At 64.3% G+C, this 12,810-nt stretch overlaps 1 protein-coding gene across 1 annotated transcript; it reads right to left on the bottom strand.

The window, feature by feature from the left end:
- Positions 1-4,343: 4,343 nt before the first annotated feature.
- LOC133221206 (proline-rich protein 2-like) lies at positions 4,344-11,425 on the bottom strand. Its single transcript, XM_061369910.1, has 4 exons — positions 10,401-11,425; positions 6,301-6,375; positions 4,768-5,212; positions 4,344-4,480 (listed from the first exon to the last, which is right to left on the bottom strand). Exons 1-3 carry the CDS (start codon positions 11,423-11,425, stop codon positions 5,014-5,016), a joined length of 1,299 nt encoding a protein of 432 aa, XP_061225894.1. The 3' UTR covers positions 4,344-4,480; positions 4,768-5,013.
- Between the last annotated feature and the right edge of the window lie 1,385 nt (positions 11,426-12,810).

Raw genomic sequence — 12,810 nt, 5'->3', positions numbered from 1 at the left:
GAGGACTTGGGGGTGCTGGGTGAAGAGGAGCCCCCCATGACCCGGCTTCAGTGAGCGCTTGAGCCCAGAGCCCCCCCATGTGCAGGGTGCACCCCCAGAGCGTGAGCAGCAGCGCAGGGAGGGGATCCTGCCCCTCTGCTGCGCTATGGGGAGCCCCCCCTGCAGCCCTGATCCAGGCACAGGAGGGACGTGGAGCTGCTGGAGCGAGGCCGTGGGGATGCTGCGAGGGCTGGGGCAGCTCTGCTCTGCAGCCAGGCTGAGGAGCAGGCTCGGGCTGGGGGGGTCAGCACAGGGGAAGGAGCCTGGCGCTGCCTCAAGGCTCCGGTGCAGAGGGGGGAGCTGCAGCCCGGCCTGGGCAGGTCCTGGGGCCGGGGCTCCTGAGGCTTTGGGGGGGAGAGGGCCCGGGCAGAGCCGGTGCGGGGCGAGCATCCGGTCCCCGTGGCCAGCGGGGGTGCAGCCGGCGGGAGGAAGGAAGTGGTTGGTGCTGAACCCTTGCTTCACTCCCGGTCCCGGTGCTGCCGGGAGCTCAGGGCTGGGCACCAGCGCACGGAGCCCTGGGTGCTGCCCTGCACCCCCCCGGTACCGTTGAGCCCTGTGCACCGAGGGGTGGGATCCCAGCGGGGATCCTCGAGTGGCTGGAGAGAGACTTCTGACAGGGACCTGTAGGGCCAGGCCAAGGGGAATGGCTTGAACCTGCCCGAGGGGAGACTGAGCTGAGCTCTGAGGCAGAAGCTCTTCCCTGTGAGGGTGCTGAGGCGCTGGCACAGGGTGCCCAGAGAAGCTGTGGCTGCCCCATCCCTGGCAGTGCTCAAGGCCAGGTTGGACACAGGGGCTTGGAGCAAGCTGCTCCAGTGGAAGGGGTCACTGGGGCTGGAGGAGCTTTAAGCTCCTTTCAATACAAACCAGTCTGGGGTTCTGTGATGAACAGCGTTAGGTGCTGGGAGCCTTAATGGCTCCTTGTGGCCACTGAGGACAAGGTCACAGTCCCAGGTACCTCCGGAGTACCGGGTAGGATGCAGTGGGATGGGATGAGCTGCAAGTCCACCGTGGAGCCGAAGCGAACCAGCTTCAGATGAGGCTTGTTGGGTTGAGTTGTGTGCCTTTAGCTGTGTAACGGGGCAGTGGATTCCCTCCCTGGAGCTTTCTCACCAGGGCTCAGCGTTGCCCCAAAACCCACTCCATGGAGGGGGAAGGTGATGACCCCATGAAGGGAAGTTGCAGCCCAGTGCAGACGCTGTGCTGGTCCCATCCATCCTGTTGGTCCCAGCCCTGCCCAGTGCTCCCAGTGCTCCCAGTGCTCCCAGTGCTGCCAGCCACCCCCGTGTTGCCCGCAGAATGCCGGGAGCCGTTGCTGCAGGTGGCCGTGCCGCTGCTGCAGGACCTGATGGAGAAGGGGGAGGAGGACAAGGCCTGCATTGAGCTGCTCAGCAGCATCCTGGAGGTGCTGCACCAGGCCCAGAAGGTAAATCCCATCCCCTCCCCTCCTTTCCCTCCCCAGTCATCACCCTGCAGTGACCTGAAAACCCCTTTGAGAAGGGTTGAGCAGGAGCCACTGGCCTGGGTATGGTTGGGGCTGGTGTTGGTTACCCAGAGTCAAAGGGGGCTGTTGGTGGCCACTGTCCCACTGGGAACCTGCCCACAATGGGGGGGGAAACCCATTTGATTCCACCTCAGCTGCTCTCCAAAGAGCTCCCCAGCAATGGGGGAGGTGGAAAAGGCTCCTCCAAGGGATCAGGGGCTGCAGCACCAACCGTGCCTCTCACTGCCCCTGCTCTGCACACCGGGAGGACGGTGAGGGCAGGGAGAAGGTCCCTGGGCACCGCTGCACTCCAGGGTCAGCAGTGATGGACCTAAACGTGCCCCATGGGCCCTGCAGCAGGGAGCAACCCATGCCCCAGAGCCCCTGCCCAGTGCCAAAGGGACAAACCCCGCTGCCTGGGTGCCTGAGCGCCCGGATGTGCCCCATCCTCGATGCCTCCCATGGGCCAGCGCTGTCTGTGCTGGCACCGGCCCCACATCCCGGATCTGTTCATTGCAGAGAGCGGAGGAGCTGGAGGCGCAACCGGGCCCAGGCGAGGAGCAGCACCAGGAGCTGGTGAGTGCTGTGCTTGGCTCCAGTGCCTGACACAGTGTGAGGGGTCAGGAAGGGTTGGCCTGCATCCCACTATGGTGACAAACCCACACAGTCACCCAGAGCCAGAGCTGCTGCACTGATGCTGCAGGGATGCTGCAGTGTGGGACCAGTGGGGCTTACTGGGATCCCCCAGCACCCCCTGTCCTGCCCTGAGGGGGGTCTGGACCCAGACCTACACCCAGGCCCCATGGACTTGGTGCTGTGCTGTGCACTGGTGCGTGCCTGGGCTGCAGCACACCCAGGTGCTAGGGGCACATGGACACGGCTGTGGTGCTGGAGCAGGGCTGGGGATGAAGGTTGGTTTTGTTACAGCACAGGAAGGATAAAGCAGCACTGGGGGATGCTGGGTTTCATCACTGCAGTGCCAGGCTGATGTACCAGGGTGCCAGGGGTGTCCATACCTCAGTGGCCATCCCCCTTGCCCCATTGGATATAAGGAAGAAGCTCTTTCCTGTGAGGGTGCTGAGGCACTGGAATGGGTGCCCAGGGAGGTTGGGAATGCTCCATCCCTGGCAGTGTTCAAGGCCAGGTTGGACAGAGCCTTGGGTGCCATGGGTTAGTGTGAGGTGTCCCTGCCCATGGCAGGGGTTGGAACTGGATGATCCCAAGCTCCTTTCCAACCCAAACCATTCTATGGTTCTGTGTTGCCTGGGTGCTCCCCCCATCCCAGGCCTATCTACAGCCACCCGCTGCCCCCCGGAGGCAGCAGTAACTGCCCCGCACACGTGGCCGGTGCCCCCAGCCCCGGGACCGCAGGAGCCGTGCGCCGGTGCCGCGGTTCCCATCAGCCCGGTGCCGGTGCCGCGGTTCCCATCAGCCCGGTGCCGGTGTTGCGGTTCCCATCAGCCCAGTGCCGGTGCCACGGTGCCAGTGCCGCGGTTCCCATCAGCCCGGTGCCGGTGTTGCGGTTCCCATCAGCCCAGTGCCGGTGCCACGGTGCCAGTGCCGCGGTTCCCATCAGCCCGGTGCCGGTGTTGCGGTGCCGGTGCCTCGCTTCCCATCAGCCCGGTGCCGGTGCCTCGGTTCCCATCAGCCCGGTGCCGGTGCCGCGGTGCCGGTGCCTCGGTTCCCATCAGCCCGGTGCCGGTGCCACCGCCCGCCCGCTCCCTCCGGGCCCCGCGGCCTCATGCGCGGCCCCGACGCCCCTTCCCTCGCAGGTGCGGGTGAAGCCGCACGTCCGGCTGGTCCTGGAGCGCCTCCTGCACCCCGTCACCCGCAGGGTCATCGTCCTGGACCGCCAGAGCTCCCTGCGGGTGAGTCCGAGCCTCGGGGCTGCTCCGTGCGGGGTTGGACGCGGCAGGATGCGGGAGGGAAGGGGAGCAGCGCCGGGAGCAGCTCTGGAGCGGGGGGGGGCGGCATTGGGGGGAGCAGGCAGAGCCCGAGGGGCTGGAAGCCCCTTCTGGGGAGCAGAGGAGGGCTCGGGCTGTGCTCTGTAGGGAACAGGCGGCTGGACCCGGTGAGCGGTCACAGGCTCATGTGCCAAGAGCTCCCCGGCTTCCAGCACTGACCCAGCACGAAGGAGGGGACGGGAGCTGTGGCCAGGGTGGCTCCACGGGCACCGATGGGACGTGGGGCAGAGCCAGCGCGCTCCTGTGTGCCCGGTGAGCTGCTGCGGGACACGGGGAACCGCGTCCGGTGTTCCCAGAGCCCGGGGGGAGCAATGGGACTGGGCAGCAGTGGGGAATTGCTGTGCCATGGGGAAGCTCCGTGCCGTGGGGAATTGCTGTGCCATGGGGCAGGGCAGTGCCGTGGGGCAGTACCGTGTCGTGGGGCAGTGCTGTGCAGTGCAGTGCTGTGCTGTGCAGTGCTGTGCAGTGCTGTGTTGCGCCGTGCCATGGGGAATTGCTGTGCCGTGGGGCAGTGCAGTGCCGTGGGGCAGGGCAGTGTAGTGCAGTGCTGTGCTGTGCAGTGCTGTGCAGTGCAGTGCAGTGCAGTGCTATGCTGTGCTGTGCTGTACTGTGCTGTGACCGGGGAGGTGTCGGGCATCCGGAGCAGCACCTCAGCCCCTTGCCTTGAGCCTCGCCGGGTTAAGGCTCCTCTTTGCCACCCTGCTTTGTCGTTGCCCCTGGAGACCCGACCGAAGGAGGTGCTGCACGGGGATGGAAGCTCTCCCCTCCCTGATGGGTGTTGGGAACAGGTCTCGCAGGGACCATTGTCCTGGTGCACTCAGTGCCTGTGGTTACTGCAGGCTGACTGAGTACCAGGGGGCAATCGGTGCTCTGGGGCACAGGGATGGGCACCGGGAGCACTGCGGCTGTTGGTGGCACTTGGGGAGCCCCAAGCCTGGGGCTGGGTGAGCGCTGCAGGGGAAGAGCCCTGAGCCCCATCCTCATCCTCAGCCCCATCCTCATCCTCAGCCCCATCCTCATCCTCATCCTCAGCCCCATCCTCATCCTCAGCCCCATCCTCATCCTCAGCCCCATCCTCATCCTCAGCCCCATCCTCATCCTCAGCCCCATCCTCATCCTCATCCTCAGCCCCATCCTCACCCTCAGCCCCATCCTCATCCTCAGCCCCATCCTCATCCTCAGCCCCATTCTCATCCTCAGCCCCATCCTCATCCTCAGCCCCATCCTCATCCTCAGCCCCATCCTCATCCTCAGCCCCATCCTCATCCTCATCCCACCCCGAACAGAAGCGCTCAGTGGAGAGGATGTAACAAAAATAGTGTCCCCATGGGGTTTATTGAGTTCCCATCAGACACCGGCCCCGGCCCCTCGCCCTGGTGCCCCACCAGGTCACGCACCCAGTTTACAGACCTGGCTGGCTCCACAGGGGCTTCATTGCTCTGAACCAAGGGTTAGAAATAGAAAAGCTGGTGCTACCGAACCCTGCCGGAGCAGGGGACCAGGGCAGGGCTGGGGCTGGGCCGTGCCCGCTCACAGGAACCAGAAGCATTTCCGCCGGTGTTTCTTGGGGTCCAGCTTCAGGGGCGGCCTCAGCCCCGGTGACGGCTCCTGGTGCGGCGGCACCGCAGCGCCCACCGCAGGCTCCGGGGAGCCGGGGGCCACGGCCACGTCCATGTGGCTCAGGACCCGCTGGAAGCGGCCCTCCTGCTGCCGGAAATCGTGCTCCACGCTGCGGGAACGGGGGGGCAGCGTCAGTGCCCCTGCATGGACCCCCCCATGAGCCTGTGCCCCACTGCCACCTCCCTCCCTGCATCCCCCCGTGCTCAGCCCCGCACACGCCGCCAGCCCCACTGCGCGCCCAGGGATGCGTGGGGTTGGGGGTGCAGGACCCGTCCTGCTGCAGCGCTGCTGGCCTGTGGCTGTTGGGAATGGCTGACCCCGGGTGAAGGGGCCTTGCACAGGAGCAGCCGCTGGTGGGAGCCTGGGGAGCAGAGTCCCCCTGTGGAGTGTTCATCATGGACCATGGGGATGCAAGGAACCGGGTGCCCTGGGTCTGTCTGGGCAGGGGAAGCTGGGGCTGTGCCCCCACTGCAGCCCTGAGGCTTCCTGAGAGCGCTGGAGCCCCCCGGCATTCCCGCACCCACAGGGACACAGCCGTGGGGTGCTCACATTCACATGGACACAGCCGTGGGGTGCTCACATTTACATGGACACAGCCGTGGGGTGCTCACATCCAGATGGACACAGCCGTGGGGTGCTCACATTCACATGGACACAGCCGTGGGGTGCTCACATTCACATGGACACAGCCGTGGGGTGCCCGCACCCACAGGGACACAGCCGTGGGGTGCCCGCACCCACATGGACACCGCCGTGGGGTGCCCGCACCCACACAGCACCCGATAGCTCCGGGGACAGCGAGCCCCGTGGTGACCCCAGTGCTCCCCATGTTCTCCTGCACCTTTTCCCTTTGAGCTCCCTGCAACGGCCTTTGCCAGGGTCAGGACCCGGCTCGGGAGGTCTCTGCTGACCCCACGCAGCCGGGTTTGTGTCCTAAGGTGCTGGGGGGGGCTCTGGCACCAGGGAGGGCCAACAGAGGGGAAGCCGCTCCTGTGTTAGTGCCGTGTCCCTTGGGTGTGCACAGGATGAGAGCCCGCAGCCCCTCGCGACCACAGGGAGAGATGGGCACAGGCAGGTCCCCTCCGTCCCCAGCAGCGAGCCCCAGTGCCTCTGTCCCGGAGCGCCAGCAGGAGCCTGCGGGACGCAGGAGAGCAGGAATCCCCCGGGAACGGGCAGGGGGCCGGGGCGGGCTCGTACCTGTAGATGATGCAGGCGCAGTCCCGGCAGGTCCCGCAGTTGGCGATGTCTTGTCCGGTCCGGTACGAGCGTCGCCTGCGGCAGAGCAGAGGCGCTGTGAGCCCGGAGAGCAGCCGGGAGCTGGGACCGGCACCCCCGATCCCGGTTCCTCTCCCCCCTGATCCCGGTTCCTGTCCCCCCGATCCCGGCTCCTCTGCCCCCTGATCCCGGTTCCTCTCCTCTCTGATCCCGGTTCCTCTGCCCCCTGATCCCGGTTCCTCTCCTCCCTGATCCCGGCTCCTCTCACCCCTGATCCCGGCTCCTCTCCTCCCTGATCCCGGCTCCTCTCCTCCCTGATCCCGGCTCCTCTCCTCCCTGACCCCGGTTCCTCTCCTCCCTGATCCCGGCTCCTCTCCCCCCTGATCCCGGCTCCTCTCCTCTCTGATCCCGGCTCCTGTCCCCGCTGATCCCGGCTCCTCTCCTGCCTGATCCCGGCTCCTCTCCTCCCTGATCCCGGTTCCTCTCCCTCCTGATCCCGGCTCCCCTCCTGGATCCCAGCTCCTCTCCTCCCTGATCCCAGCTCCTCTCCCCCCTGATCCCGGCTCCTCTCCTCCCTCATCCCGGCTCCTCTCCTCTCTGATCCCGGCTCCTCTCCCCCCTGATCCCGGCTCCCCTCCTGGATCCCAGCTCCTCTCCTCCCTGATCCCGCTCCTCTCCCCCCTGATCCCGGCTCCCCTCCTGGATCCCAGCTCCTCTCCTCCCTGATCCCGGCTCCTCTCCTCCCTGATCCCGGCTCCTCTCCTCTCTGATCCCGGCTCCTCTCCCCCCTGATCCCGGCTCCTCTCCTCTCTGATCCCGGCTCCTCTCCCCCCTGATCCCGGCTCCTCTCCTCCCTGATCCCGGCTCCTCTCCTCCCTGATCCCGGCTCCTGTCCCCGCTGATCCCGGCTCCTCTCCCCCCTGATCCCGGCTCCTCTCCTCCCTCATCCCGGCTCCTCTCCTCCCTCATCCCGGCTCCTCTCCTCCCTGATCCCGGCTCTTCTCCTCCCTGATCCCGGCTCCTGTCCCCCCTGATCCCGGCTCCTCTCCTCCCTGATCCCGGCTCCTCTCCCCCCTGATCCCGGCTCCTCTGCCCCCTGATCCCGGCTCCTCTGCCCCCTGTTCCCGGCTCCTCTCCTCCCTCATCCCGGCTCCTCTCCCCCTGATCCCGGCTCCTCTCCTCCCTGATCCCGGCTCCTCTCCTCCCTCATCCCGGCTCCCCCCTCCCAGGCGGGCTCCTCCCTGATCCCGGCTCCTCTCCCCCTGATCCCGGCTCCTCTCCTCCCTGATCCCGGCTCCTCTCCCCCCTGATCCCGGCTCCTCTCCTCCCTGATCCCAGCTCCTCTCCCCCCTGATCCCGGCTCCCCTCCTGGATCCCAGCTCCTCTCCTCCTGCGATGCTGGTCAGTGCCAGACCGAACGCGATGGTGCCTCAGCAGTCATGAGCAGGGCAGAAGCCCTGAATCCTTCACGCTGTGTCCGCCTCCTTTCATCCCCATCCCAGAGCTGGGCCTTGTGCCGGGGCCCCCCCCGGTCTCTGTGTGTGTCCCCACGCACGGCACCAGGGCAGGAGCGGGGGCACTGGCAGCAGAGCAGTGCTCTGGCAGATGGGCAGAGCCTCATCCAGCCCACACCACACCCGGGGTTTGCATCTTTTGGATGCTTTTGGACTGGAGAAGCATCCAGGGAAGGACTCAGGACTGGGATGAAGCCGAAGCTCTCTCTGGTGCCCAACTGCTCTGGAGCCAGGCTGGGAGAGCTGGGCTGGGGCAGCTGGAGAAGAGAAGGCTCCTGAAGGGGAGACCTTAGAGCAGCTCCAGTGCCTAAAAGGGCTGCAGGAAAGCTGGAGAGGGGCTTGGGACAAGGGGAATGGCTTGAACCTGCCCGAGGGGAGACTGAGCTGAGCTCTTAGGCAGAAGCTCTTCCCTGTGAGGGTGCTGAGGCGCTGGCACAGGGTGCCCAGAGAAGCTGTGGCTGCCCCATCCCTGGCAGTGCTCAAGGCCAGGTTGGACACAGGGGCTTGGAGCTGCTCCAGTGGAAGGGGTCCCTGCCCTGGCAGGGGTTGGAGCTGGAGGAGCTGTAAGGTCCCTTCAACCCAAACCAGTCTGGGAGTCTGTGATTCTATGGTAAGAGTGCTCTGAAATGCTTCTGGTCACCTCTGCAGGCTCCATCTCCCCTCCTGCGCAGAGCAGGCTGCAACTTTTGGGGGGACAGCTGAGAATCCCCCCCCTGTCCCACATTGTAGTCCCATTATCCTGTTTCAGGCTCCCTCCTGTTCCTTGACCTTGATCTTGATTGTTCTCAGCCCTCAGGAACTAGGTCTTAATGCACCAAATTATGTGGTACATTGGGGATTTCCTGTTAGCACATAAATTAGATCATGATACTTTTATATAGACACATGGTGCATAAATCAGTGTGTGTTAGGGATATCCAGTGCGCAGCCAGCACCTCACCCAGGAGAGAGCAGGATAGGGGTTCGGGGTGGGATGCTGCTGGCTGTAGGTGCTGCTCTATGGAAGGTGTCCCTGCTCATGGCAGGGGGCTGGAGCTGGGAGAGCTTTAAAGCCCCTTGCAACCTACACACTGCTCTTTGCTTCCCTATGAGGAGCGGGGACAGGAGCTGCCCGGGCACTGGGCACTGGTTTCACCCCTGCAGTTACAGCCAGCCCAGGCTTCATCCGGTTCCATGAGCACATCCTTGCTCTGTCCCAGTGGGATCCAGGTGCCTCAGAACAGGGGAGTAAGCTCCAGAGGCTTTACTGGCCGGGGCCAGGTCTGCATGGGGTGAGCGGCTCCTGGCACCTCCTGGCGGGTTCGTGGCTCTTGTGGGAGGTGGGTTTGGAGGCTCTCAGCTCTGGGCCATCACAGACCTATCTCTAACACCATGGAGCAGGTCCTGTGCAGGGCAGGGGGGGTGAGGGCGGGGGGCACCTCCCCAGGGCACAGAGCCATCACCAGCCGATAAAGCTGTGCCATGGGTAACTCAAGGGTGGGTGAGAGCAGGCTGAGAACAGAGGTGGCTCCTAGGGCATCTGCCATGGGCAGGCTGAGCCTGAAGGTGGGAGGTTCCAGTATAGGCTGGGGAACGACCCCTTAGAGAGCAGCGTAGGGGAGAGGGACCTGGGGATCCTATGGACGACAGGGTGACCATGAGCCGACACTGTGCCCTTGTGGCCAAGAGGGCCAATGGCATCCTGGGGTGCATTAGAAGGGGGGTGGTTAGTAGGTCCAGAGAGGTCCCCTTTCCCCTCTACTCTGCCCTGGTGAGACCCCATCTGGAATACTGGGTCCAGTTCTGGGCCCCTCAGTTCAAGAAGGACAGGGACCTGCTGGAGAGAGTCCAGCGCAGGGCAGCTGAGATGATGAAGGGAGTGGAGCATCTCCCTTATGAGAGAGACTGAGGGAGCTGGGTCTCTATAGTTTGGAGAAGAGTAGACTGAGGGGTGACCTTATTAGTGCATATAAATATATAAAGGGGGAGTGTCCCGAGGATGGAGCCAGGCTCTTCTCAGTGGCAAACAATGATAGGACAAGGGGCAATGGGGACAAACTGGAACACAAGAGGTTCCAGTTAAACTTCTTCTCAGTGAGGGTGACAGAACACTGGACCAGGCTGCCCAGGGAGGTTGTGGGGTCTCCTTCTCTGGAGACATTCAAAACCCGCCTGGACACGTTCCTGTGTAACCTTATCTGGGTGTTCCTGCTCTGCAGGGGGATTGGACTGGATGATCTTATGAGGTCCCTTCTAATCTCTACCATACTGTGATACTGGGACACTGTGAAGTGACATCCCGGTTCCCATTCCCAGTGCCCGATGGGCGCATCAGCTGCTCCAGAGCAGGGCAGGGACACAGCTTCCATTGTCCCCATGGCTGCATCCCTCCCCGTGTCCCTGGCATGGGCAGAACAAGCCAGAGACCTTGTACCAAGACCTGGTGCCACCCGCACAGGGATGGCAGCTCTGAGTTAACTCACGTGGGAGGGGGCAGCACCCAGCGCTGTGTCAGGACGCCCCTGTCCCCGTTCCGAGCCCTGCATGGACCTCAGCCCCCCAGGCCCCCCTCCAGCCCTGCGGGCTCACCCGTCCCGCTGCGCCTCCTTCCTCTCCAGGTCCTGGATGACGTCCAGCAGCACTCGGATGGTCTGTTGGCTGGTCTCCAGCACCCCCTCCAGGGACTGCAGCTGGGACTGCAGGGCCCCGCGCTCCCCGGGCCCCGCTCCCTGAGCCGTCCGCGCCTCCTCGTCCCCCGCGGGGGGTCCCTTGCTCACCACCACGAGCTGCAGGAGGTCCTGGACGTGGCGCAGCGTCTCTGACTGCTGCGGGCTGAGGCAGCCCCGGGGCAGCTCCGGTGCCCGCCCGGGCGGCTGCGTCCCCAGCGGTGCCCCGCGTCCCTGCGGTGCTGCGGAGCCGGGCCCAGGCTCGCTGCGGGTGCCGCGGGGCTCCGGCCGGGGCGGTGCCGCGGGGGCTGGTGACAGGGGGTCTGCAGAGGAGCAGCAGGGGCCCCCCCAGGGCGAGCCGCAGAGCTGGTGCTGGGGGGTCGGGGGAGTGCCCTGAGCTGGCTGCTGGAGGCCGGGGATGCCCGTGGCAGGGATGGTGGACGGGTGGCACGGCTGGGGCTGGGGGTGCCCCTGAGGCAGGGGCCGGGGATGCCCGAGGGGCTGGGGCTGCCCATGGGGCAGTGGCTGAGGGTGCTCAAGGGGCTGGAGGTGCCCGTGGGGCAAGGCCTGAGGGTGCTGGATGGGCAGGGGCTGGGGGTGCCCGAGGGACTGGGGTTGCCCGTGGGGCAGGGGCTGGGGGTGCTCAAGGGGCTGGGGGTGCTGGATGGGCAGGGGCTGCCCATGGGACAGGGGCTGAAGGTGCTGGATGGGCAGGGGCTGGGGGTGTCCGAGGGGCAGGGGCTGCCCATGGGACAGGGGCTGAAGGTGCTCAAGGGGCTGGGGGTGCTGGATGGGCAGGGGCTGGGGGTGCTCAAGGGGCTGGAGGTGCCCGATGGGCAGGGGCTGGGGGTGTCCGAGGGACTGGGGTTGCCCGTGGGGCAAGGGCTGAGGGTGCTCAAGGGGCTGGAGGTGCCCGTGGGGCAAGGGCTGAGGGTGCTGGATGGGCATCAGAGGCTCACCCTGGCTACAAATGGCCAGCAATAAGTTATTTGAAATACATGCTTCCTGATAACACAACATGTACTTTAGATTGTTGTGAGGAATCTACTCCACTGCATCCAATCACTCTTGGCTTCCTGGCCTCTGCACTGAACAACTTGGGCAGTCAGTCATATGACATAATAATAAAAATGAAAAATAACCTCTAGCCTTGTGCCGGATGTGGAGAATGCTGTTAAAAAGCATAGCAAGCAAGAGATCAGGCAAGTGTCTGACAATGACATTTCTCTGTAAATAACCAAAAGCGTCATCACCTTTCCAAACCTTGCATGGGATTTGCTGAAGGCCAAAGGCCCCCGTGCCTTAGCCCTGTGCTCTCACTTGCTGCAGAGCTGGCAGCACTCTGCTCCCACCAGCAGGGCTCTGCCTTCCCACACAGGTGGAAGATGGCTCCTACATGCCTTTCTGCAGTGCGTATTCCACTACAGTCAAGGGCTCCCTGCAGCCAGTACTGGTGCCTAGCTGTGTTTTTATTTCCACACAGAATCTTCTCTTGTGGTGACGGCACACAACCCACACCCCATGAGTACCGAGCACCTTCTGCTCTTCCCCTACAGAAGCATGAGGAATGAAAACCGGTGCTATACAGTGCTGTCACTCCTCCCTATCCCTTATGCATGGCAGCCACAAGATGGCCTCTTCCAAGGGCCTCCTGCTGCCACACAAGATGGCCTCCTCTCTGGTCCTCATGCTGCTGCACAGGGTGGTCTTCCCACTGGGCCTCCTTCTGCACAGGGATATGTGTTGTTTCGTAGTTTTTTAAGCTATTTAAGCGTTTCTTTGCAAATACAGGAATGCAATGGCTTCTTGACAGCACAGCTGTGTAAAAGATACGCTCTGGTCCCTACACAGCCCCTCTGTGGGTGGCCTCTGAAGCAGCAGCAAGGTGCATTCATAGCAGAACTGTGGCCCATGCTGGGAGCCAGGCACCCCACTAGCAGACCCTTCTTTATTTGGGGTGCACACCAGCGAGCAAAGTGCTGTTACACTGCCTCTGGGCACACTGCCTTCGGACAACTGCTGGGTGCCATGGTGCTGACCAGGACAGTGCAGCTCCCCTGCGGGATTGGGCTCTTGGGAAAGGAACATCCGTGGAGAGCCCAGAGCTCCTTCAACACCCTGCCCCAGCATCAAACCTGGGCCACCTCTGGGAACAGAAAATGGGAAAAGGAAAAAAAAAGGGAGGGGGGGGAAGGAGGAAAAAATGCAAGTCTTACAGAAACACCACTCTTCGCAACAACCCCACAGCACACGGCGCAGCTCCCAGGACCGTGGAGGGTCGACGGCCGCCGCACCACCGCCAGCCCCGGCTCCGCCTGGCTGGGCTCGGCCGC

Source organism: Neopsephotus bourkii, unplaced genomic scaffold, assembly GCF_033783945.1.
Source record: "Neopsephotus bourkii isolate Nb327-2 ecotype Australia unplaced genomic scaffold, CSIRO-AGI_Nbou_v1 NB_160, whole genome shotgun sequence".
NCBI lineage: Eukaryota > Metazoa > Chordata > Aves > Psittaciformes > Psittacidae > Neopsephotus > Neopsephotus bourkii.
The sequence above is the reverse complement of the archived record's forward strand: the minus strand, read 5'-3'. Positions and strand labels throughout refer to the sequence as shown.

Coding starts and splice junctions, on each gene's coding strand:
- LOC133221206 (XM_061369910.1), bottom strand. CDS start 11,425: ATGCCCATCCAGCACCCTCAGCCCTTGCCCCACGGGCACCTCCAGCCC. Junction 6,376..10,400: donor AAGGAGGCGCAGCGGGACGG/GTGAGCCCGCAG, acceptor GCTCTGCCGCAG/GCGACGCTCGTACCGGACCG. Junction 5,213..6,300: donor TGCGCCTGCATCATCTACAG/GTACGAGCCCGC, acceptor CCGTTCCCGCAG/CGTGGAGCACGATTTCCGGC.